Source organism: Perognathus longimembris, chromosome 28, assembly GCF_023159225.1.
Source record: "Perognathus longimembris pacificus isolate PPM17 chromosome 28, ASM2315922v1, whole genome shotgun sequence".
Taxonomy (NCBI): Eukaryota; Metazoa; Chordata; class Mammalia; order Rodentia; family Heteromyidae; genus Perognathus; species Perognathus longimembris.
In genome coordinates this window covers 34832157-34859464 of record NC_063188.1, presented here as the reverse complement: position 1 = coordinate 34859464, position 27308 = coordinate 34832157, and the positions used below count along the sequence as shown (strand labels likewise).

Here is a 27308-nt window from a genome sequence, read left to right as displayed (position 1 = left end):
AGCCTTGAAAAAAAACACCTTCAGGCACAGTCCCCTGAGTTCAAGCCCCAGACTAACACACATGCAGAAAAGTAGTCTTGTAGACCTTCCAGTCTCAGCTGGCTTTGAACCATGATTCTCCAGGTCTCAGCCTTCTGAGTAGCTATAACTACAAGAGTAAGCAACTAGCACCTGAGTATTAATCTGTTACTAATTCATGAAAATATTACTCTGTTCTTTAGAGCAGAGGCCTTGTAATCCAGTAACCTTTCGAAAGTCCTATTTCTAAATGCAATTAATACATACATTTGGAGTTAAGTTTCAAACAAGTCGGATAAGAAATGTATGAAACTGTAACCCTTCTTTTTTTCTTATTTATTGTCAAAGTGATGTACAGAGAGGTTACAGTTTCATACGTTAGGCCTTGGGTACTTACTGTAACCCTTCTGTGTATCACTTTGACAATAAAGAATTTTTTTAAACACATGAAATATGGGGTACCTATTCAAACCAAAAAGACATTTTTCTAAACATCAGTATCTGATTATTTATGTTTTTGAGACAAGGGCTAGCTATGTAGCCCAGACTGGCCTTGACATTTTTCTTCCTTCACATCCCCAAGTGCTTGGATTATACTACAAATCTGTAGCACAATGCTTAGCTTGCTGTCATTTGAATTACTAAATAGAAGAATCAATAAACTGAGAAATGCACAAACACTAAACTCTTTATGAGCTCGGCATGTAGATTAGTGGTAGAGTAGTGGCTGAACATGTACAAGACTGTTTCATCCCCAGGATCCCAAAGATGAAGCCAGTTCATTAATAATAGTGCACTGTCTCTGCCTAATAAGGACCTAAATCTTCAGATAATTTTTTTTTGGTCAGTCCTCGGGCTTGAACTCTCGGCCTGGGAACTGTCCCTGAGCTTCTTGGGCTCAAGGCTAGTGCTCTACCACTTGAGCCACAGCTCCACTTCCAGCTTTTTCTGAGTAGTTTATTGGAGATAAGATTCTCACAGACTTTCCTGCCTAAGCTCAGCCTCCTGAGTAGCTAGGATTACAGGTACCCAGCTTCAAATGTCCTTAAATGGTATTTCTCAAGTGTTTTTAGGTTCACGACAGATGTATAAAGTACAGAAAATGCACAGAAGGGATTCAAAATATAAGGAAAAAAGTTGTATCAGCAAGCTAATGTAAAGGGAGAAATATAACAAACAAGTACTTTAGAAGATGTTCATGTTTAAACTTGTCTTGGTATTCTCCAGGTGCCTTGGTGGATCAGGCAGTGTTTGAAGAACTTATCAGGGATCACCTTCCTCAGCTGACAGAGCACATGACCGACATGACATTCTTTTCCTCAGTTTCTCTGTCCTGGTTCCTCACGCTTTTCATTAGCGTGCTGCCTATTGAAAGTGCAGTGAATGTTGTGGACTGTTTCTTCTATGATGGAATAAAGGCCATTTTACAACTGGGATTGGCAATACTTGACTATAATTTAGACAAACTTCTGACGTGTAATGATGATGCTGAGGCTGTGACAGTTTTAAACAGGTATTGTAAGAAATATAAGTTTTAATTCTGCATGAGATCTAAGACATTATGTTCTTCAGTCTCTTTAAATTTACAGATGAGGAAATTGGAAGGCAGAAACTTCAAAAATATTACCCGGAGTCACAGAGCTAGTTGAATGATAAAGCCAGGCCTGTCGTCCTGTCTTTTGTCTTCATAAAGCATGTAACAAAAAGTAAATCACTTTGAAATGAGCAGTTAGGCTCTGTATGCATTTATGCTAATATTATTAGTTCAGTATGCTGTAATTTTTCTTTTTCAGTACTGAGGTTTGAACTCAAGGCCTTATACTTGCTAGACAAGTGATCTACCTCTGAGCCATACCTCCAACCCTTTATTATGTTGTGTTAGTTTTTTAGCATTACTGGGCCTTGAGCTTAATGCCTCATAATTGCTCTGCTGGAGCACTGATACTTAAGCCACACCTCTAGTCCTGCTTTTTGTTGGTTATTTTGGCAATGGAGTCTCTCAAACTTTTCTGCCCAGGTTGGCCTCTAATTGTGATCCTCCAGATCATCTCTGTCCTCTGAGTAGCTTGAATTACAGGTTTGAGCCACAAATGGCCACCTTGTATTGTTTACTTAAGATAAAGTCTCACTCTTTCCCAAACGTATGCTTTTCCCCTTGTGCCACAATATTTCTATTTATGCTCCCCATGAAGCCAGGATAACAGGCACAGGCCACCATGTCTAGCTATTAGCCAAGAAAGTATCTTGGAAACCTTTTTGCCTAGACTAGCCTTGAACTATGATCCCCGTAGCTCAGCCTCCCAAGTAGTTAGGATTACAGTCATGAACCACCAATACTGTGCTCCACTCTATTTCAGAGTTCCAGTTTAAGCTGTACAGTGTTTCTATATAAAAGGAATTTGAAGAGGAAAGAGCTAGTTGATAGTGTTAAATATACAGTGGGTGAAATGATCATGGTTTTCCAGGAGTTTTAGTCATGTGGGTTAAACTTTAATTTCCTAGTGGCTTTTGTTTACATGCCATTTTGTATTGGAGTATATGTAGGGATTTTTTTTTAGTGTCCGTTTGTATAGGTACATGTTTGTAAATGTTAAATCAATAAATATTTGAATTGGCAACTGTTGTTATACTTTATTCCATGGAGAATACTATATACATGTCTCTGGCATTCAGAACTCAGGAAAGAATTCAATATTACTTTTCTTATTTTCCCTTGCATGCCTATAGATATACTTTATATTCCATTCTTGTTGAACTAGGTATTATTGGCAGAAGACACATTGAACCAACTTTCTTCTTTCATGCTCTCCTTGCCCTGCCCAAGTGATTTTAGTCTCCATTCTATTCTCCTATCCATGGCCTCCTAATTCCCAGCCATCTTCTTCATAAGAACTTTCTTTGTCATCTGCATTAACCTCTGGCTTACTAGGAATAAATTCGCTTTCATGTTCTCTACTTTAGCAATTTTAATTGTACTAATTCCTATACTGCTATCACTTTTGGCTTAGGTTCTTCGACAGTGTCATTAACAAGGATAGCCCATTGCCTTCAAGTGTTCAGCAGGGTTCAAATGTGAATGAGGGAAAAAGCAGTGATGCTACAGTGGATATTACAGATTTGATCAAAGAGTCTAATGAGGTGAGATTTTCATGCCATAAATATAATTGCATAGTATATTTAAAATTTTTAGGTCATTATCACTGTAGTATATTAAGTATAAGCTGATAACGCAAGATACAATTTAATATTTATATATTGTGATGAATTTGTACAGTAGATTATATGGGTTATTCTGAGCTTAGGATCCAGCCTTCTCTTGTTCTTTGAGCATTTTTACTCACCTTCTAAAGAATGGTACTTCATTTTATATTAAGAAAAGCTTAAGACTACCTGGCAACATTTGAATTCATTTCTTAGTAAGCCTTCTTTGGCTAGGGTATATACTGTTTGTGGTTTCTATTGCCATTCCTGTTCAATATTCTCTTTAGACAGATGAAGTTTAAGTCAATGTTCCTGCATTTTTATAAGTTATTTTAATGCTTTTGCTAACTTTGGAATTCAAATAAAAATGTCATCAATAAAAAGATACAATTTCAAATCCAATTTCACTTTAAAATGTGTTTTATAAAAAGTTTCGTGAATTGGTCCTGGGCTTTAGAACCTTCTTTGCACCCAGTTGTTTTTCATTATATGAAAGTAAATCTTACTTTCACAAGTCATGAGCACTTTTCAGCATGTATTGCTGTATAAGAAGGTGAGAAATGATTCTTTTCTTAGAGACTTAAGAATCTTGCCAATGTTCTTATACTTAGTCAAGACACATAGTAAATGGGATTTTCTCCAGTAAACATGTATGGGAATTGAAATGTGGGTGGTGAAAATATGCAAAATCACTGAACAAGTCAGAAAAGTAGCCAGAAATAGAAGCAAGGCCCTGAGAATTGAGTGATGAAATTCAATTGTAAAAGAAGCAGATAGTTGTGATGAATGAGTATCCATTCAAATAATTTCCTGCAGAAATATGGTAACCTTCTCCATGAAGATATACATAGCATGCGCTGTCGAAATCGGTTGTATGTGATACAGACTCTAGAAGAAACAACCAAGAAGAATGTGGTGAGTATGAACCTATTGGGAGAAAACATTTAATGCAACAAGTTTTTTCTTTAACATTCTTTCTTATAGATGAACCTAGAACAAATCATGTTAAGCCAAGTTCAGGGAGACAACAAATGTTTTTCTCATATATGGAAGCTAGATCTAAAATACAAGTGGACATGATAGCTTATACAAGACTCTAGGCATTTACACACAAATAGACTAAGACTCCTCTTAGGTGAGGAACCCAAAAGCATACCTCTTCTAAATATCATTTTAATATCAATAAATTTTAACTATCGAAACAAATTCCACAAATGGAAACAGGCTTTGTTGGTGATAGTGGTAGTGCTGGTGTTTATTTTTGCTTTTGGGGGGTGGGCAATGGAAGGAGGAAAAGTGAACAAAAGAAGCCATGGTATTCAGTGTACACTATATGGAAAATTAACTATGCAATCTGTGGGCAGGGACAGGAGGGGGAACCTAGGGGGAAATGAAAGAAGGTCACATTGTCCCAAAAGAATTGTACTCATGTCCGGCACTTGTGGCTCTCACCTGTAATTCTAACTACTCAGAAGGCTAAGCTCTGAAAATTGCAGTTCAGAGCCAGCCCAGGTTAGAAAGTCAGTGAGACTCCCATAAGCTACTTAGGGGTTGGGAATATGGCCCAGTGGTAAAGTGCTCACCTCGTATACATGAAGCCCTGGATTCGATTCCCCAGCATCACATATATAGAAAAAGCCAGAAGTGGCGCTATGGCTCAAGTGAGGGTAGAGTGCTAGCCTTGAGCAAAAAGAAGCCAAGGACAATGCTCAGGCCCTGAGTTCAAGCCCCAGGACTGGCAAAAAAAAAACACAAAACAAAACAAAAGCTACTCAGAAAAAGTTGGAAGTGGCACTGTGGCTGAAGTGGTAGAACACCAGCCTTGAGCTGAAGAAGCTTAGGAACAGCACCCAAGCCCTGAGTTCAAGCCCTGGGACTAGTGGAAAAGAAAATTTACTCATTACCAGACTTATAGAATGGTAACTAACTCCTTTGCACAACACCTTTATAATAATAATAAAATTGTATTTTAAAAGCCAAGAACTAACTGATGGCTGACATCTATAATCCTAGTTACTCAAGAGACTGAGATCTTAAGATCTCACTTAGAAACCAACCCAGGCAGAGAAAGTCTGAAACCAACAAAAAGCTGGGCTGGACACGTGCCTCAAGTGGTAAAGTGCCAGCCATGAGCACGAAAGCTAAGCAAGAGTGAAAGGCCCCAAGTTCAAGCCCTGGTACACACAAAAAAACACTATCATTCCATGTGAATAAAATGAAAGAGACTAAACTTTTGAACTAGATTCTTATCAAGGCTTTGCTTATTGCAAATATTTTAGAGGAAATATGTTATTTTATTCAAGCTGAGTTACTTTGTTTACTCCATCATGTTTTGTGTTACTTGACCTTTGACAGTACTGCATCACAGTACTGAATGCTATGATGTTGGTATATAACTTTCACACAGTTACAACCTGCTGCTTCAGTAAGTACAACTGATCTTGCAATAGTTCTGCTAATAAGCATTACTTTTTTGGATACATAGGGTAAAGCAAAAGGGCATAGTGCTCACTTTTTAACTATCTGGATGGCTGTGTAAGAAGCTGATACTATGGTTTCTTCTGATTAATTGAAGGAATAGGTTACTAGTCAAAAGGGAGTAATTTTACCCTACTGTTTATAGTCTTCTGAAAAGCTTGATCTTTTGTAAACCTGCTTGCTTAAACACTAGGTCTTCACAGATACAATCTAGAAAGAAACATTTCTGGAGATTTCAGGTTTAGATTTCACTTAAATAATTCATTACTGTTTCTGTGGCATAGTTAACCTAAAGCTCACTAATTAATTTTAGTTTTTGTATTTAAAATAATTACTGAGATTATGTACATTTGTTGTAAATAATTCAAGCATTCAAGGTTCTCAAGCCTGGGTTTAACCAACTCAGAATGATTTAGTATATAACCTTCTAACTTTTTCCCTGTATCTGTGTACACAGGCATGTGTAGGTAGGTAAGGAAGAGACATGTAGCTTTTTAAATGAAATCAGACATCATACCAGTCACTTGGTTCCTCATGGTTCCTCAGCGTTTGTTACTCAAAAATACATCATCAAGCCATGCACCAGCTAATCCCTGTCATCCTAGCTACTCAGGAGGCTGAGATCTGAAGATCATGGTTGGAAACCAGCCTGGGTAGGAAAAACTGAGACTCTTTTATCTCCATTTAAGCACAAAAAAGGTGGAAGTGGATCAAGTGGTAGATTGCTAGCCTTGAGCAAAATAGCTAAAGGACAGCACCACCGCTCTGAGTTCAAGCCCCAGGACTGGCACACAAAAAATACATCATGGTTAATGCTTGGCAGTTCATATAGATCTAAATCAGTCTTCTTAATGTACTAAATACTACACCATGGTGTAGATAAGCAATGATTTAACTATTCCTTTTCATGCACTTTTAATGTTGCCATTTTTCTTTAAAATAACATGATGTGGGTAGGAAACTTAGTTTATTTGGTAGAGTGTTAGCCAGTGAGTCCCAGTCTCAGACCTAAAAAAATAATAAACATACTTCTACATACATTTTAAACTGTATTTTTGTAAGTTACAGGACGTGGAAGCTAGGCAAAAGAGTATGTCCATCTAAAATTTCACAGATCATAGCAAATTATCCTCTTTGATTTGCACCAAATTACAATCCCACTAACAATGTATAAGTATGTCCTTTTGGGGGCTGGGAATATGGCCTAGTGGCAAGAGTGCTTGCCTTATATACATAAATGAAGCCCTAGGTTCGATTCCTCAACACCACATATATAGAAAAGGCCAGAAGTTGCACTGTGGATCAAGTTGGCAGAGTGCTAGCCTTAAGCAAAAAGGAGCCAGGGACAGTGCTCAGGCCCTGAGTTCAAGCCCCAGGACTGGCAAAAAAAAGTCCTTTTGCCAGGCCCATAGTTCACACCTGTAATCCTTACTACTCAGAATCTTGTAGATTGGCTACCTTTAAGTAGGAGATAGATTTTTCATTACCTCTTAGTTCTTTTTGTACATTATAATTTTGAGTTAATGCATGTTTGCAATGTAAGGGTGTTTCATTGTGGTGTCCCCCTACATTACATGTACACAGAATCTTTTGAAAAATGCTTACCCCCTCCACAGTATTCCCATTATTTTGCCCCCCTCCTTTTCAAACACCATTTAGTGGGCTTCATTATGATACACACACACACACACACACACACACACACACACACACACCTATGTGTATAACTTCTTGGTTTTTCATAATCCCTCAGATGTTTCCAGTTCTGTCCAAATTTTCTTGCTGTGAGTTAATTTCGATCATTTATATTTTCCAAGAAATTTACCTGTTTGACCTAAATTTTCAGTTATATTGGTCTAAGGCTTGTGGAATTCATTCAACAGATACTTTACTCCTTCTTCTTTCTTGTAGGCATTTTCATTACTTTCATGTCCACAATTTTATTATCTTTTTTCAATCATTTTTGTTTGTGAGTGTGTGTGTGTGTGTGTGCGTGCGTGCGTGCATGTGTGCCAGTCCTGGGGCTGGAACTCAGGGCTTGGGTGCTGTTCCTAAGCTTCTTTTTGCTCAAGGATAGTGCTCTGAAGTGGCAAAGCCACAGTTTGACTTTTGGCTTTTTGGGGAGAGTGGGAGGTAATTTTTTGGAGATAAAGAATCTCATGGACTTTATTGCCTGGGCTGATTTTGAACCATGATCCTCAGATCTCAGACTCCTAAGTAGCTAAGATTACAGGTATGAGCCACTGGCACCTGACTCGTTTGTACAGATGTTGTTGTCTTTTTTTAAAATCACACTTGCTAGTATGATCACATATTTGTATATCTATTACAATGAGCCCATTTTTCATTTTGTTTATTGAATATTCTGGGGAAGGGTAATGTTTAGTTTTATTAATTATAGCTATTATCTTTACCTTGGCTTTTCATGTATATGCCAGTACTGGGCTTGAACTCAAAGCCTGGGTACAGTCCCTTAGCTTTTTCACTCAAAGTTGGTGTGCTACCACTTGAACCACAGCTCCACTTCTGGCTTTTTGGTGGTTAACTGGAAAGTCTCATGGACTTTCCTTCCTGGGCTGACTTCAAACTGATCCTCAGATCTCAGCCTACCGAATACCTAGGGTTACAGGCATGAGCCTTTATTGCCCAGCTTACCCTTGGTTTTAAATTTCTCAAATACTGTGGGATTTGTACAATTAATGTTGCTGTTTCATGAGGCAGGATAAACTTACAGACTTTCTAAGCTTAGTTCTTGTATTATATTTTTGGCATGGAGAGAAATGCACATCTCTGATGCCTTTGAAGTATTTAATGACAACCTTGCTTGATGACTGGACAAATTGCTTATGTGACAAGAGCAATATAAGGAGTAATACTTAGAATACTGCTGCTGATATTTATAGACATTTAGTGGCTGTCATTTGGCAGCAACTTCTGGATCTGAACAAATGACTGTCAAAATACTTTAACAGAGTAAAACTGAACTGTAGTCCATATACAAAGGGTAAAGTAGTTGCATTTAACTTTACTTCTCTAGAAAATTGCGAGTATTTTCTTCTGACAGAAGGAGACTCTTAAGCAGATTCAAAGTATTAATATACTAAAGAGTTAAGTTTTAAATTGCTCTTTATCTTTTTAAAGATGCGTGTTGTATCACAAGATGTAAAGCTGAGCCTTCAGGAACTGGAGGAACTTTATGCTATCTTTAAGGTATTCTTGTTTTGTGAATAATATAGCTCTTTAACAACATTTTATCATAACTGTAGATTTTTTGTCTTTTTAGCAGACATTTTTAAAGAAAATGTTTTATAGTCACTTTTCCTCTTTAATGACTTGCCTTTTTATTTGTTTTTAATAGAAAGAGCTGTTTTTATCTTATTACTGGTGTGTGGGTTATTCAGAATTGAAACACCACGACCCCAGCCTGCCATATTTGGAACAGTATCAGATCGACTGCCAGCAGTTCAGGGTGTTGTATCACTTGTTGAGTCCCTGGGCATGTTCTGCAAACAGAGACTCCCTAGCTCTATGGACATTCAGATTGTTGGATGAAAATTCTGACTGCCTAATAAACTTCAAAGAATTCGCCTCTGCAATTGGTAGGCAGATGTCCACTAAGTTTCTTAAGCAAAAATAAGTTCACCCTTAAAAATACTTAGTATTCTGCTAATTATTTTCCAGCTCATCTGATGATATCACCCTGGGTTATACTGTCTCCAGAATTACTAATAACTGGACCTTTTTATGTTTGTTGTTAAAACTAAGTATATTGATCTCATTTTACCCCAACTTTCTGAGAAAGGGCAAGCTCTTAAATGTGGATGTTTTGATGGTAAACAGGAAGGAAAATAATGTACTGTTTTTCCACACTCAACTGCATGGATGCAACAGAAAGATTTTCCCCTTCAATAAAAAAAGCCAATGCTATGACTTAGCAGAGTCATAGAGAAACACACAACATATTCCTGCATGCAGTATGTTGTGCCTGAAGTTAGTATTGCTTTGTTTCTTCAGTCTCCCCAGCTTTGCTCTCTTTTCACAGATTGTCCCTTGAAGAGCAGGTCTTGCTTTATTCAAGACATAGGCCTCATCCAAAAGACAAAACAAATTCGGAGGTTGAGGAAAAGGAGATAGTTAAGAAAGCGTTTTATTGTTCTGAGAGATTATTTTACTTATATGCCTGAAATATTTTGGCTACCTGAATGATTGTTTAGCTGTTAGTTTAAGTAACAGGATATTTCTATTTCCTACTAGTATCTGTATCTTTAATTAGTCTCTATAGCTGGAATTCATTTGCTGTTCTTTGGTTAAAATGATCATTTCCAATTGTATTTCATTGAACAGATATAATGTACAATGGAAGTTTTACTGAGAAGCTTAAGCTACTTTTTAAGCTACATGTTCCCCCAGGTAAGAATTTAACAGACTTCAATTATCGAAAGCAGTAATTCATTTCATTTTAATGAGCATAACTTAAATATTGTTTCATTTCAACAAATAACATAATTTGCAATGTGATATCTGACCACTGTTGTCTTGTGTTCTGAAATCATATTACCACATTTTGTTGATGCATATAGATAATGAACTCTGTGGAAGAGATTCTTTATAACAGATGGTTTACAAATGACATTTTTGTTACCATTCAATTCATTTAAATGAAAGGCAGTTTATGTAGAAAAAGACACATCTTTTGTTTTTGAGACAGCATCTTTCTATAGACCTCAGACTGGCCTTGAATTTCAGGCTTCCAGCCTTAAGCTTCCAGAGTACTGGAGATTTTAGGCAAATGGCTGGCCTCTATCATTTGAATATTGCCATAATGTTGAATTTTGTTGTTGTTCTCCTCATTCGAATTAGAGATTAACTTTAGACAAACTTCCAGACTTGCAAAAGAGTACAAATTATTCAGAAAAATGGGACCAGACAGCAGGGGTATTTAATATTTGGAAAAGGAAGAAATGAAAGCTACCATTTGTTAAACACTTGATATATGGAAACTTTTACTTTGCATGCATTCTTTCATTTAAGCCTTAGAATATCCCTGGAAGGTGGTAATATCCTGCCAGTTTTGACAATGAAGAAACTGAGGGTTGGAAAGATTAGACTATTTTCCAGAGATCACATAGTTGGGATTCAAACTGAAGTTTCTCTGTGACTCCAAAGTTCAACTTTCTTTCTGTTCTACCCTGTTGCCTCAAAGTTCCCACCCACTCTAGTTTATGTGAATTTTTACTACCGACTGGAAAACCACATCTTTCCTAGACATCTCTACTCAGAGAAAATATTCTTTAAACTGAAGGAACATTTTTTAAAGTAGATAGCGTAATTCACAAAAGCAAACATGGCTTCATATTTTGGGGCTGGGAATATGGCCTAGTGGCAAGAGTGCTTGCCTCGTATACATGAAGCCCTAGGTTCGATTCCCCAGCACCACATATATCGAAAACGGCTGGAAGTGGCGCTGTGGCTCAAGTGGCAGAGTGCTAGCCTTGAGCAAAAAGAAGCTAGGGACAGTGCTCAGGCCCTGAATCCAAGGCCCAGGACTGGCAAATAAATAAATAAATAAATAAATATTTTGTCTAAAGCCACACCTGGGGTCCCCTTTAAAGTCTTCTCAGCTTAACAAGGAAAGATTCTTTCTTTTTTTAAAATTTTTTTTTTTCGGTCATGGGACTTGAATTCTGGGCCTGGGAGCTATCCATGAGCTCTTCAGCTCAAAACTAGTACTCTACCACTTTGAGCCACAGCGCCACTTCCAGTTTTCTTGTGGTTAATTGGAGATAAGAGTCTCACAGCCTTTCTTTCCCAGGCTAGCTTTGAACTGCGATCTTCAGATCTCAGCCTCCTGAGTAGCTAGGATTACAGGTGTGAGCCATCACCGCCTGGCCAGGAAACCTTCTTTAACAGACCAACAAAGTAAAAGTCGTCTTTAACCCCTCACACACTCAAATGACAAAAACAAAAGACAAACCTAATGATTTTCATTTATAAAAAGGGTTGCAATCAAGCTAGGCTTACAATGGAAAGCTTCATATTTCCATCTACACACAGTCAGGGTTATCAAAAGTGGGGCAGACATTAACACCTGGCAGTGCTCAGGTGAGAATTAAGGCAGAGAAATGGCCAGGGCCACATGTCAGAGATTTCCAAATTCCCTGTTTTTTTTTTAAACTTTTACTTTTTAATCTCGAATGGTTGTATGAGGTTACAATGTAACATGTCTAGTTATAGATCCAGTGCATTTTGATCAGAGTCACCCCTTCCATCACTGTCCCTCATCCTTCCTACCTCCTCCCACAATTCATATCAAGTTTCCCATTATTTCAACTTGTAATGTCTTACTGGATATTATTAAGAAGCAAGTAAAAGAAATAATAGAGGGCTGGGAATGTGACTCAGCGGTAGAGTGCTTGCCTAGTGTGCATGAAGCCCTAGGTTGATTCCTCAGCAACACATAGAAAAAGCCAGAAATGGCACTGTGGCTCAAGAGATAGAGTGCTAGCCTTGAGCAAAAAAAAGCCAGGGACAGTGCTCAGACCCTGAGTCCCAAGCGCCAGGACTGGCAAAAAGAAATAATAGAACACCAAGTGATTAAATACTTCCTGAATTTACTATGTAATTGTTCTGATGTTTTTCTTGTACAACCCTTTGCTTAAATTCCTGATCCCGAGCTGGGGATATGGCCTAGTGGCAAGAGTGCTTGCCTTGTATACATGAGGCCCTGGGTTCAATTCCCCAGTACCACATATACAGAAAATGGCCAGAAGTGGCGCTGTGGCTCAAGTGGCAGATTGCTAGCCTTGAGCAAAAAGAAGCCAGGGACAGTGCTCAGGCCCTGAGGACTGGCAAAAATAAAAAAAATTTTAAAAAAATTCCTGATCCCATATTTACCTAACCATTTGGGTTGCATTCTTTCAGCATATACTGAAATAACTAAGGATTCCTCAAAGGGAGATGATCTTACAACAGAAGAATTGCTTTATTTCAGCAAACTCCATGGTAAATATTTGTTCAAAAAGTTGACATAGTTTTGTTGCTTGGAGATGGGATTTCACTGTGTTGCTCAGGGTGGCCTCAAATTCCTGAGCTGTTGTGACTGTAAGTAAATGACATGTATATGTGTTACATACTTCATTTATACAGCAAGATAGATGAGTTCTGATTAATGTTACTGTATGTTAAAGTGAACATCAGCTTTCAAGACCTGCAAAATCATCTAGCTCATTAAATCAATCCATGTTCAGAGAAAGGTACTTGCAGGAGAAGTGGTTTCACAATGGGATATGGTCACACTTAGGACCTATCGCTCACTCTTCAGATTGCAGTATGGCTGTGTGGTTTTTTTCCTGATCATATTTGAATCAAGTCATAAAGAAGAAAATACAAAAAATAGAAGAAAATGCCACCCAGAAATAATCTTTGATATACTTTTTAGGATTTTTAAAAATATTACAATTTCCTCAGTGTCCTTTGTACTGTGAAGAGTTTTTAATACTTTGTTGTCTAATGACAGGTGAATTTAGCTAAAATAGGCTTCCTGAATCAAAAAGAAATAGCATGTTCTTATAAATCTTTGCGTGAAATGGTATTTAGCTTTTAAAATATATTTGTCAAATACTTTCAGATATTCAATTGCCTTTTCTCAGTTTCCAGGCCTGCAAATAAGAAGAAATCAGAATTAAGAAAACCCAGCACTTCAAAAGGTACCTAGTAATACTGTTTAGTTTATTAAATTATTGGGTTTTTTTGAGACAGGGTCTCACTATAATAGGCAACTGGGGCTTTCTTCAAACTCAAGCTCCACCTCCCCTCTGCCTCCTGAGAGCAAGGCATGTGCTACCACACTCAGTTAAAATTACTGATTTTATAAGTAAGGTTAACTGTAAAGTGGAAAACATTAAGACTTCCTTTTAAAATGTGCTTTAATCATGTTCACTCCTCAATGAATAGTGAATTTTTGATAAAGAGCCACTATACCTCACTTTGTTAACTTCATAGGAAGAATTCTGCTAGCTGGTTTATCTGGACAGTGGTGGCTCACACCTCTAATCCTACCTTCCCAGGAGGCTGAGATCTGAGGACAGTAGTTCACAGCCAGCCTGGGCAGTAAAGTCCATGAGATTCTCATCTCCAGTTAACTACTAAAAACCAGAAGTAGAACTGTGGCTCAAGTGGTAGATTGCTAGCCTTGAACACAACAACTAAGGGCAGCACCCGGGCCCTGATTTCAAGCTCCAGAACCCGCACAAAAAAGAGGATTATAGCAACTGGTTTAAACTTAGCAGTTCACATAAGAATGACTGCATGAGATTTGGATTGTTAGGACAGGGTGTACTGTTTTAATTTAAATAAAGCTTTTCCTCCTCTCTTTCCATGTTTTCCCTATTCTTAAACTTTCCAAAAATAAAGTTTTAGTCTAAATGAAAATCTGAAAGCCAGTAGGTTGAAATCAAAGGTAAATTTAGATTGTTTCCTGGGTTAAAAGAGAAAGGTAAATCCAAATGGTTTCTTTTTGAAATGGGCTGCTTATTATGGTTTTATTCTCCTTGTTCAGGAAACGTTGATATTCAAGCATATGTAAGTAAGTGGCAAGATGAGCTTCTCAAAAAACAAGAAAGCATTAAAGATTTACCAAGAATGAATCAGGTATAGTAATTTCAAAGAGAAAATTCTAGGTTCTTGCTTTTTTGTATGAATATGGGTGTGCAGAACACAAAAAAACTAACATACTATTACAAAAATAGTCTATGTAAGTTTCAAGCGACCTTTAAGGAAACCACTTTTTAAATGACTTTTTACTTTAAACACATCAATTCATATTTCAGATAGTCCCTCTGCTGTAACAATTTGTGTCTGTAGAAAAATGTGTAGATAGCATATTTCCAGGATTAATGGAACTGTTTACCTATCCAGTAAACATTTAGTGACTGCTACATGCCAAGCCCATCAGTACATACTGAGACCTATGAAATTACTAACTAGGTCACACCTTAGTGCCTAAGGATCTCGTATATGAACCTGTACAGACTATACTGTTAAGTACTTTTGACGCAGTTTTCAATTCACTTTCTTACACAGTATCAAGTCAGAATATGTTTATGTGCATGCATGTTGCTAGTAACAGGGCTTGAACTCAGGGCTTCGTGTTTTCACCAGGCTTTTTCCCTCACAGCTGTTATTTCACCATTTGAGCCTTGTTGCCAGTTCATCTTTTTACTAGTTAATTGAAGATAAGAATCTTATAAAACATTGTCTTCCCCAGGCTGGCTTCAAACCACAGTTCTCAGATCTCAGTCTCCTGAATATCTACTATAACAGGCATGAGCGTCACATGCCTGGCTGTTCTCACATTTTTTAAGTAAAATCTACTTGATACAGACTTTCCCAAGGGCTGGGAATATGGCTTAGTGGTAGAGTGCTTGCCTCGTATACATGAAGCCCTAGGTTCAATTCCTCAGCACCACATATATAGAAAATGGCCAGAAGTGGCGCTGTGGCTCAAGTGGCAGAGTGCTAGCTTTAAGCAAAAAGAGGCCAGGGACAGTGCTTAAGCCCTGAGTTCAAGCCCCAGGACTGGCAAAAAAAAAAAAATTCCCAAAATAGCTAACAAATAGCTTAGTATTTCTTAATGGACTGTGTGATTTGACAGCTGAATAAATGCCATTTTAAATGGATCAATAAGATAGTTATTCTATACTATAAATGAATAGTATTACTAGGGAAGAACACAAACATTTGTTATAATATATTCTATGAATTATATCTTTTACATTTACCATTGTTTCTATATAAAAACTTTTCTGATTGACTGTAGAATTCTTGTGTTGGAATTGTTTTTGCAATGGGCAAATAGTTTCTGGGACAATCTTTAGATTATCTAGGTAAAGAGGAACATGTTCACTTGGGTTCCTTAGAGTTAATCTTGCCCTGCTAGGTAGGTTCCCAAGAGTCATTCTTTCCCAAATTTAAGTCATTTGTAGGTACAGAAATATGAAAGGTAGCTTAATAAAAAGTACACTGAAGTAATGCTGGCATACAGGGTACCTGGGAATCAGTCTGTATATGATGGACTGCTATTAGGCAATAAGCAAGAGGGCTGGAATGAATGTTCTTCTGTGCTTCCTCTGCATCTTCCTAGAAGCAAAATTTATTCTGGACTTAATCTGCACTTCTAGGGTAAAGATTATATGCTACAAATGTATATAGGACCAGTACCCTCTTCTAAAGTCTCTGTTTGGCTAAGTTGAACATTAAAATGTTATATTTCTAACTTATGTCTTCTAGTCACAGTTTATTCAGTTTTCGAAGACCCTCTACAACTTATTTCATGAGGACACTGAAGAAGAGTCATTATATCAAGCCATTGCTGTTGTAACCAGCCTTTTACTCAGGATGGAAGAACTTGGAAGGAAACTACATAGCCCTTCGTCATCTGCCCAAGAAATCTCTGCTGCATTAAGTGCTGCTGAAGGAACCAGTGTGGAGAATGCAGAGAGATTTCTGGAGAGAAAGGCAGCCTCTCGCAAGGAGGAACACCAGTGGTCATTTTCATTTGAACAGATTCTTGCATCTCTGTTGAATGAACCAGTCTTGGTGAGGTTTTTTGAGAAACACATAGATTTAAAAGCCAAGCTAGAACATACAAAAATCTCTCAGTTAAAATCTAGAACCAAGGTTCACATCTCTTGTTAGGAAGGTATTGCCCATCTTAGATAGTTTTCCCTGGATTCTTGTAGCTGTCAGCTTGATTCCTGGGAGTAAGACTCAGGGAGTTATCTTATTAACCAGTACATGTGAAGGCAAAATGAGAGAAAGTTACAGAAGCACAATGATCCATTCCTTTATGATCTCACTTTTTGATATTCTCAAATAGTCTTTTTATATGCTCCAAGATAAGTAGTATGACAGGAGTATGCTCAGTGAAACCACCAGAGGGCACCACTATATCATTTTATTAAGGAAATTACTGGCTAGTGCTATTTTTGACACACAATTATTAAAGATGTTGAAAAGGTGATACTATGTTTATTAGCAGTACTGATATGTCATATCATGTTATATGTCAAATTGCCTCGATCCTACTAAAATACATTAGAGAAAAGGACCCTTAGATCTGTACTCTTAATTGTCTAGAAGCTCATTACTATGTGGAACCTTCCTTTTCATGTTAGCTAACTAAAATACTAATAACACTTCAAAGTTAACTTCATTTGGTGTAGTAATGAATGATTTTTGGGAACTTGTGCGTTTTCTCAACCTGAAAGATTCAAAAGCTACTGACTCATACTTGTTCCTCACTGTGTTACTGATAAAAAAAAATCAATAGTTCTAAACTCTGGACTGCTATAAGGAAAAACAACATTGGATTTAGGTTTAAGCTTTTTGGAAATGGTTAAGCTAACCTGGAGTCTCATTAGACTGAAGAGTTAACTAGAAATCCTTCAGAGTGCTACTGTTTGGGCATTTGTCTCAAGTAGTTTATGACTTCTTTGGTCCTAGCTTTAGACTTGGATTTTTGTCAAGTTTTCATTTACATTAGATAGTAAGGAATATTCAAAATGACCAAATATTTTGTATTAGTCTGGCAAGTGCATAAGCTGTACTTACATGTGATACTTGCCAAGATAATGTATAGCTAAAGACATCTAGCTAAAAAGTTTTTCTTGACTATCTGATTTAGATGGCTGGATAATTTCTATATACCTTATGCTGCTTTTATTTCAATCATTACATGAAAGTCCATTTAGAGATATAATGGGCTTCGTTAGCACTTTATTTTTTAAAATGGGAAAAAAAGAAGTAAACTACATCTGTATACTCTTCTGTCCTATATCTGACTAAATCAATTGCTTAAGCAGTTGACTTAGGAAATAGGGAGAAATTGTACATTGGCACTTTTTATTCAAATGGGTTTTAAGACCTTTGACTTTTCCAGATGTGGAGCAATGAAGGGGCAGGCATACTTCCTTTATAGTTACACATGATTTCTCTGTCTGAGGAGTTGCTACATCAGCCTTTAGCAAGAATCTACTGTGAACAAAACAACCTAGAGGGCTTCATTACCATAGAACATGTCATTTTCACAGAAGTTAAAGAATTTTCAAGTTGAGCCTTTGAAAATTCATCTCTGGGGTGTGGCCAAACATTTATTAGTAGTGACTTTAAGATGATTTGATCACACAGTCTTTTCAAGGAAATTACCACTTAGAGATAGCTGGTAAGTAGCCATCTATGCCTTTACTAGAATGATTGAAGTATGTCCAAATTATAAAACTTGGTAATATTTTATATGAAAACATTCACATCTGCTGTTATGCAATGGTTAAATTGTACTAAAATACCATTAGAAAGATACAATGTGTCCTATACAAACAGACACTACTATGCACACTTCATTGAGTATTTTGTCAGTTTTATTTACAATAAATCCTAAGTATATGTTATTAATATTTGGTATTGTTTTAAAGTCAGAACCGTGAAGATTATTGAGTATTATGTTTTAGCTTAGAATAATTAAGACTGAATACTAGGAGATTTCTAAATTGCAGAAAGATTATAAATGGAAGTTAACAACACATTTATTTTCTGAGTCTGCAGGAGAAATAAGCTAATACATTATAGTTTTATAGCTGCTGCCTTGTTAAGAAAATACATTCTTAATATTTAAAATCTTATGTTATTGCGTCACATTGAACCAGTGCATTATACCTTATATATCAAGTGGTATAAGGTAACTCACTTGTCTTTATAAAAATAAATGTTATAAATATTAAATATGAAAAATATTTACTTGAATAGATTCAAATTATTTCCTGTGATGTTTTTACACTAAAAGTCAGAATTCATTTGCAAAATACAGGAATTTGCTTAGGCAAGAAAATATTGATTACTGGATATTACATTGCTTACATAATTATGACAAGGACTAGCTTTCAAGAGCCACTCGTGCTCATAGGCCATCAGGGAATTCTTTTTTTTTTTTTCAAATTTTTATTATCAAACTGATGTACAGAGAGGTTACAGTTTCATACGTTAGGCATTGGATACATTACCTGTACTGTTTGTTACCTCGTCCCTCATACCCCCCCTCCTCCCCCTTTCCCTTCCCCCCATGAGGTGTTCAGTTCACTTACACCAGTTTTGCAAGTATTGCTTTTGTAGTTGTTTGTCTTTATTTTACCATGTGTCTCTCAATTTTGATATTCCCTTTCAATTTCCTAGTTCCAATACCAGTATACACGGTTTCCAATATACTCAGATAAGATTACAGAGATAGTGTAGGTACAACCACAGGAAGGTGATACAAGAACACCATCAATAATAGAAGCTACAGATACACATGGGACTTTGAAAGTAGTTACAACTGTGATATAACAATCGTTTACATAACAGGAAGTTCATTTCACTTAGCATCATCTTATGTGTTCATAAGGGTATAGCTATTGGGCTCTTGTGATCCTCTGCTGTGACTTGCCTAAACCTGTGCTAATTATTCCCAATAAGGGAGACCATAGAGTCCATGTTTCTTTGGGTCTGGCTCACTTCACTTAGTATAACTTTTTCCAAGTCCTTCCATTTCCTTACAAATGGGGCAATGTCATTCTTTCTGATAGAGGCATAAAATTGCATTCTGTATATGTACTACATTTTCCTGATCCATTCGTCTACTGAGGGGCATCTGGGTTGGTTCCAGATTCTAGCTATGACAAATTGTGCTGCGATGAACATTGTTGTGCTGGGTTCTTTGCAGTTTTGTTTTGGAGGAAGGTAATTTTTTTAGTTCTGCATATATTTTAGATATGAGGCCTTTGTCTGTTGAATGGCCGGTAAAGATCTTCTCCCAGTCTGTGGGCTTTCTATTTATCTTGCGAGCTATGTCCTTTGCCGTGCAGAAACTCTGCAGTTTGATGCAGTCCCATTTGTCCAACCTTTCTTTGTTTTTTTGTTTTTTGTTTTTTTTTTGGCCAGTCCTGGGGCTTGGACTCAGGGCCTGAGCACTGTCCCTGGCTTCTTTTTGCTCAAAGCTAGCATTCTGCCACTTGAGCCACAGCGCCACTTCTGGCCATTTTCTGTATATGTGGTGCTGGGGAATTGAACCCAGGGCCTCATGTATACGAGGCAAGCACTCTAGCCACTAGGCCATATCCCCAGCCCCCAACCTTTCTTTGATTTGTAGCCTTTCTGGGTCTTTGTTAAGGAAGTTCCGTCGAGTGCCAAGGAGCCCAAGTGTTTCTCCTACTACTTCCTCTAGTGTTTTCAGGGTGTCTGTTTTGATTTCGAGGTCTTCAATCCGTTTGGAATTGATTTTGGTGCAGGGTGATATATAAGGATCTAGTTTTAGTGTGTTGCACGTGTTGAACCAGTTTTGCCAGCACCATTTGTTAAAGAGGCTATCTTTCTTCCAAACTATTGTTTTAGCTCCTTTATCAAAGATTAAGTAGGTGTAGTTCTGTGGGTTCATTTCTGGGTCTTCAATTCTGTTCCATTGTTCTTCAGGCCTGTTCTGGTGCCAATACCAAGCTGTTTTTATTACTATAGCTTTTATAATACAGCTTGAAGTTGGATATTGTAATTCCTCCAGCACTGTTCTTTCTGCTTAGGATTGTTTTTGCTATTCTAGGTCTTTTATTGTTCCATATGAATTTCTGGATTGCTTCCTCTATTTCATTAAAAAATGGGGTTGGGATATTAATGGGTATTGCATTGAATATGTAGATAGCCTTTGGCAATATTGCCATTTTGATTATATTAATCCTCCTAATCCAGGAGCATGGGAGGTTTTTCCATTTCCTTAGTTCTGACTTAATTTTGTTTTTCAAGCTTTTAAAGTTCTCATCATAGAGGTCTTTCACTTCTTTGGTTAAGGTTATTCCTAGGTATTTTATGTTTTTGGGGGCTATTGCAAAAGGAGTTGCTTTCCTGATTTCAGCCTCGGTCTTTGGGTCGTTAGCATAGAGAAAGGCCGTTGATTTTTGAGGGTTTATTTTATATCCTGCAACTTTGCCAAAGTTTTGGATCAGCTCTAGTAGCTTGGGGGTAGAGTCTATGGTGTTCTTTAGGTATAGGATCATGTCATCTGCAAAGAGAGAAAGTTTAACTTCATCTTTTCCTAGTTGGATCCCCTTTATATTTTCTTCTTGCCTAATTGCTCTGGCTAGGAATTCTAGTACTATGTTGAAGAGCAGGGGAGAGAGTGGACATCCCTGCCTTGTTCCTGATTTTAAAGGGAAATGGCTTTAGTTTTTCACCATTTAGAGTTATGCTTGCTGTTGGTTTGTCATAAACTGCCTTGATTATATTCAGGAAAGTTCCCTGGAATCCCAGTTTTTCCAGGGCTTTTAGCATAAATGGGTGCTGGATTTTATCTAACGCTTTTTCCGCATCCAGAGATAAAACCATGTGGTTCTTTACCTTGCTCCGGTTGATGTGGTGGCATCAGGGAATTCTTGATGGTTCTATGATGAAGAAACTACTGCTTCCCATCACTACCTCCATTGCTTCTAGAACCACACTCCACTCACTGTGATTTACAGCAGCAAAATAGATACTGTGGCCCTGCGCCTCAGCACCCACAAATTAATGGCTAAATTGCAGTCGAGCAGCCACACATTCCCACAACTGTGTTTACTAGCAGTTGGCAGAAACATAGCCTCTCCCTGGCTTCTGCTAATCACTCTCACATATGCATCTGATTGGCCTATCATAAATGCAGAATTATAGGTGCAAGGGAAGCTGGGAAAGCTGCTTTTACTCTTCAGTACAGGAGGGCATATTAAGAGTTATACTTTTTTTTGTTTTGTTTTTGGCCAGTCCTGGGCCGTCAACTCAGGGCCTGAGCACTGTCCCTGGCTTCTTTTTTGCTCAAGGCTAGCACTCTGCCACTTGAGCCACAGCGCCACTTCTGGCCATTTTCTGTATATGTGGTGCTGAGGAATCGAACCCAGGGCCTCACGTATACGAGGCAAGCACTCTTGCCTCTAGGCCATATTCCCAGCCCCAAGAGTTAATACTTTTACTGCACAAGGAGCTCAACACATTATCTCACATGATCTGTGAGTCATGACTGGGCTCAGCTAGGTCCTCTGACTAGGATTGCACAATGCTGTGTCCAGGTTTTCAGCCACTCCGGTTCTCAATAGAGACTCAACTGGGGAAGATTCCACTTCTAAGCTCACTCGAGCTATAGAAAGAATTAATTTCCTTACAGTGTTAGGTCTGGCGGTACAGCTTGCTGGTAGTTGACTAGAGGGTGCCCTCAGCTCTTAAAGACTTCCCCTCAGTTCCTAACAGCTGCCCTCAGCTTCTGCAACCTGCCCTTATTGCTTTGCCCTGTGAGCTTCTGCAAAATGGCCACTTCATCAAGCCAGCAAGAAGAGTCTTTAGAGTGACTTTGGGGCTGGGAATATGGCCTAGTGGTAGAGTGCTTGCCTCATAGAGTGACTTTGCCAGCCAGAGTGCCTTGGGTAATATAATTGCAGTAGTAGGACCCTCCTTTTGCCATGTGCTGTTAAAACTAAGTTACAGGGTGGCATTGATCAAAATGCATTGTACTTATAAACTGGTTGAGTTGAAACCCCTTTGTACACCTACTTAAAGATTTAAAAAATTTTTTTGAAAAAAAAGGTACAGGTCCTGCCCTCACTCCAGGGGAAAGGATTACTGAAAGACATGAACATGAGATCATGGGTGCAGGTGTCTATAGAGTCTTAGAGTCTGCATCACAAGCACCAATCTATGTTAATCACTTAATCACCATTTTCACCAGACAGCACACCCTTGTCATGCATCTAAATGACAGCTAGTCATAACAGCTTCTTGTTCCTGCCTATGCTAACAAATTCCACTCAATCAAACAAAAGTACACTAATCTCTCCTAAGGGAAGACCCAAGTTTCTGTTAGTTACTTAAATCAATCTATGGCTTATGTTCAGTCCACCTAATTGAATCTCAGTCCCATCTTGATATTCTATAATGTAAACCTAATTGTAATGGAATGTTAACATTAACATACCTTGGACAAAGCAGTAGGGGAAAACTAGACAAGTAATTGATTACTATGTATAAATATGTACCTTAAAATGACAGGAACTGTAGGTGGCTACTGTAGTTCTCATTTCTGTAGCTGGTCATGAAGTTTTAGTTGTGGGATTTTTTCTGATCATACCATAAAATAACTTTTTGGTGTATACTTATGTGAAATTTAACAGGTAAACCTATAACCATTACAACATCACAATACAAAATAGTCCCATCATCCTAAGGAAACTATGCAAATTCTTTATTTTTAAATTATATTTTTGTTATATTGTTGTACAAAGTATATTGTACAAGAGAGTTGCCAATCAACAAAGCAGTTTATGAGTACAATGCATCTTAATTTATGTCACCCCTTTATCATTCTCTCCCATGCCTCCCAACCCTACTTATCCCCTCAACTGTCTTAATTTTATAGGCTATGCATTGAATTTTATAACTACGTTCTTCACCCTCCTATGCCACTTTTTTATATACTGATCTCCCCACCCTATACAACCAGCAACTAGTCCTTTATCCACCTTATAAAAGACTAAATTTACTTTCGCATCATCTCTGTTCCTTATAGTCAGTCATATGACCAAAGGATGATTGTCAGAGGAGGAGAATTAGAGAATCATTCTGATGATGTCAACACTCTGGTTTTGTTTTCACATATGTACACTGACCATTGTGACTATTCGCCCATCATTCCCCTCCATTTGTCCACACCCTCCCCATAATCCTCACTTCATTTAGAGAAAAAATGTTTCTACTTCCTGCTATTCATTTTGTTAAACTGTTAATAAATTTTTCAAAGGGTTTACATCATAGAAATCCAGCCCTGTGTATACCTAATACTTGGTCTGTTTGATTGCATATGCATGTGGCCCCCTGTGTGTTGTCACATACATTTATATTTGGGGATACTAACATGAATTTTTCTCAGGACTCTCTAGTTTCCTTCAAATGAACTTGAAGGGACAAATGGAGTTGGAATAGAGGTAGGAGAACAATAGGAGGGGTGACACTAATCAAGATGTATTATACACATTAAATTTAAACCATTTGTACAACTAAAGATAAAAATGATACTTTAAATCCGGAGCCAAGAAATTAAAAATAAATTCGGGTTCTAAAATAGGAATTTGAGTTCTTTTCAATGCACAGACTTTTCCCCCTTTGCAGGAAGGGGAAATTAGTAGTTCAATAGAGGTTTGTGTTGTTGCTTTGGTGGCTGTGGGGCTTGAACTTATGGCCTGGGCTCTGTCCCTGAGCTCTTTTGCTCAAGGCTCGTGCTCTACCAACTTTGAGCCACAGCTTCAGGTCCAGTTTTTGAGTGTTAATTGAAAATAGTCTCAAGGGAACTTTTCTGCCCAGGTGGGCTTCTAACCACAATCCTCAGATCTCAGCCTCCTTATTGTGTAGGATTATAGGCGTGAGCCACCAACACCCGAGAATGGGCTTCTTTTTGTTTGGACACTTTTCCCCTGATTTTTATCATCTGAAATCTGTTTCTTCAGCCCAAAGTAGACTGACAAATGTAGCACTGAAGGCTCTGGCACTGATCCTTTAAGGCAAGGCAGAGTGTTCCAGTATTTATATTCCTTCACAGATAATCGCCAGAAGTGCATTTTATCCTTTAGCTCTCATTAATGCTTGTTTCCATTTCTGTCACCAGGATTGTTATCTCTCCACATCAAGCAATGGATTTCATAGCTTCTAATTCTACATGTCTCCCTTTGCCATGAAAGTCACTTCATTATGGCTTCAATTAAGGTCTTGATCTGTGCAGTGTCATTCTCTGACTCATTTACCTTTTTGCATATGCCAAATAAGCAAGTTAAGTGGGGAGATGATAGAAATCACCCCCACCTTCCTTTCTCACACACACAAACACACTCCTTGGCTTCTCCATGCACACTCATTTCTGTGATTTCCCCAGGGATAGAGTACTAGCACATCCAATCCAGTGAATTCTTCTTGGCCTTTTCAACTATAAATAGCCTTCTCCACACTGTTTAGGAGCAAGTGTAATATATCTTGTCAGTTACTGATTGTGGCTATTTCAAGTATGCTTTCAGGAACTAAGAACCACTGATGTATTTGCAGATCTGTGGACCCACTGAAATGGACTCAAGAAAAAAAAAACTGTCTTAACTGGTTCCTGACTGGGACCAGTCAATAACCATCATAAACTAACCCCACCAATACCCCCATTCCAGCAACATGAGTCCAATAGTGTCAGAAAAATCTGAGTACGCATCTGTTTGCCTCTAGCATATAGTTATTCTCGTACATGCCTATAACCTCTCTGCTAGGAAGAAAAAGAAAAGCTAGAAGACTCAACAACATCCACTCATGACATTGCAGCATATTTCCCTTTAAGGCTTCTGGGTGCAGGAATGACTCTGGGCAGCTCCACTGATGGGGTGAGAGGCCATGAATTTGCATCATGACAAACTATATAGCATCGTCAATGCAGAGAGAGAGTTCATTGTTTTATTTCTACTTACATTCATATACTCCAATCAAACAGTTTCCTCCTCTGTCACCTTCCAAAGCTTTGTAGTGTTTATCTTTCCAATTCAGACTAGAGAGGTGTAACTTTGCTGATGACTCTGATCTGACAGATTGTGTGGCTGGAAGCAGTGAGGGGTGGTAGAGATGATACCTGAGGAAAACTGACATTATCATGCCTTCAAATTCAACCAGGGTTTTTTGTTTTTTTTTTTTTTTTTGCTCAAGGCTAGCACTCTGCCACTTGAGCCACAGCCCCACTTCTGGCCGTTTTCTGTATATGTGGTGCTGGGGAATTGAACCTAGGGCCTCATGTATACAAGGCAAGCACTCTTGCCAGTAGGCCGTATCCTAAGCAATGTCATTTTCCAATTTTCTTAAAATGCTGTTACCTGCAGTCACTCCTGGTACTGTATGCTTTACTGGTCGGGGCTCAGTTTCAGAGGACCGAAGTTAGTGCAGCTACTCAAAGGAGGAAGCAATTTATTACAGAATTGTTTAGGAAGGCTGAAGAAACAGATGTTAAATTGAACCTTCAAGAATGACTCTCAAGGGCTGGGGATATAGCCTAGTGGCAAGAGTGCCTGCCTCGGATACACGAGGCTCTAGGTTCGATTCCCCAGCACCACATATACAGAAAACGGCCAGAAGCGGCGCTGTGGCTCAAGTGGCAGAGTGCTAGCCTTGCGCGGGAAGAAGCCAGGGACAGTGCTCAGGCCCTGAGTCCAAGGCCCAGGACTGGCCAAAAAAAAAAAAAAAGAATGACTCTCAAGGGGCTGGGAATATGGTCTAGTGGCAAGAGTGCTTGCCTCCTACACATGAAGCTCTCGGTTCGATTCCCCGGCATCACATATATGGAAAACGGCCAGAAGTGGCGCTGTGGCTCAGGTGGCAGAGTGCTAGCCTTGAGCGGGAAGAAGCCAGGGACAGTGCTCAGGCCCTGAGTCCAAGGCCCAGGACTGGCAAATAAATAAATAAATAAATAAAGACTCTCAAAACCACATTCCAAAGCAAAACCATAAAAACACAGGAAGTTCCTGATTCCAGGATGCTGTTAACACAGTATGGCCAAAGTGAGATGCTATGACTACTGCGACCAGCTCCAGAATCATGCTACAAATCCTATAACCGGCATTAGCAAAATGGATGCAGCATGCCTTGCCTCCTGACTCCAATTCAGTGAATGACCGGACCCTGCAACTTCAGCTTAACCATGTTGAAGATTAACCAAACCCTTTAACCACTGTGCTTGTCAGCAGAGGGGGGAAAAAACAGCAAATGCCATATTACCCCTTCCAAGTGTCACACAAGTGTATGTCAATGGCTTGATAAAAAACTATTCTGAACCTCAACTGTAAAGGAGTCTGGGAAACGTGTCTGTGTGTGTGTGTGTGTGTTCCACCATCCACAGTATAGGATGACACTAGAGTGTGGAATGTGTATGAATACCACCTATAATGCTTATTATCATTAAGTAAATACTCAGTATGCTCACTTTAAACTGCAATTCCAGGATCACAGGAAGCTCAGCATTCTTTCTGTGTCTGTCCTTTTTTTCTCTCTATTGTTTTGAGTCATCCTCCACTTCTAAATGAACAAGTAAAAAAATAGCTAAAAAGCCCACCTTGCCATCTTCTAAAAGAAATTAAAACGCACAGAACTTAGGATGACTTTTATATTTTTTCTCAAGACTTGTAAGGTTATAGAAGAGAAAGAGCACATGGCCAGGCTAGGAATATGGCCTAGTGGCAAGAGTGCTTGCCTCGTATACATGAAACCCTGAGTTCGATTCCCCAGCACCACATATATAGAAAACGGCCAGAAGTGGCACTGTGGCTCAAGTGGCAGAGTGCTAGCCTTGAGCAAAAAGAAGCCAGGGACAGTGCTCAGGCCCTGAGTCCAAGGCCCAGGGCTGGCAAAAAAAAAAAAAAAAAAGCACATGGCTATCTGCTATTTCATTGGTCCCCAACCTTCTTCCTTACTTTTATCCCCATATGATCATGGCCTGTCCAACATCTGTACTCTCCTTATGTGATGAAGCTCATTAAGAAACAACACATTTCTCCCTGCTCAGT

The 27308-nt window shown here is 38.4% G+C and overlaps 1 protein-coding gene across 1 annotated transcript in view; it reads left to right on the top strand.

The window, feature by feature from the left end:
• The window catches only part of Tbc1d8b (TBC1 domain family member 8B), a 60938-nt gene extending 43335 nt beyond the window's left edge, over positions 1-17603 (top strand). The window contains exons 12-21 of the mRNA XM_048336874.1: positions 1246-1531; positions 3027-3156; positions 4036-4134; positions 8839-8907; positions 9056-9296; positions 10042-10107; positions 12619-12699; positions 13347-13403; positions 14255-14346; positions 15985-17603. Of these exons, the coding sequence (XP_048192831.1) occupies positions 1246-1531; positions 3027-3156; positions 4036-4134; positions 8839-8907; positions 9056-9296; positions 10042-10107; positions 12619-12699; positions 13347-13403; positions 14255-14346; positions 15985-16392 (1529 nt within the window). The 3' untranslated portion in view covers positions 16393-17603. The remainder of the gene's footprint in view (positions 1-1245; positions 1532-3026; positions 3157-4035; positions 4135-8838; positions 8908-9055; positions 9297-10041; positions 10108-12618; positions 12700-13346; positions 13404-14254; positions 14347-15984) is intronic.
• The last annotated feature ends 9705 nt before the right edge of the window (positions 17604-27308 follow it).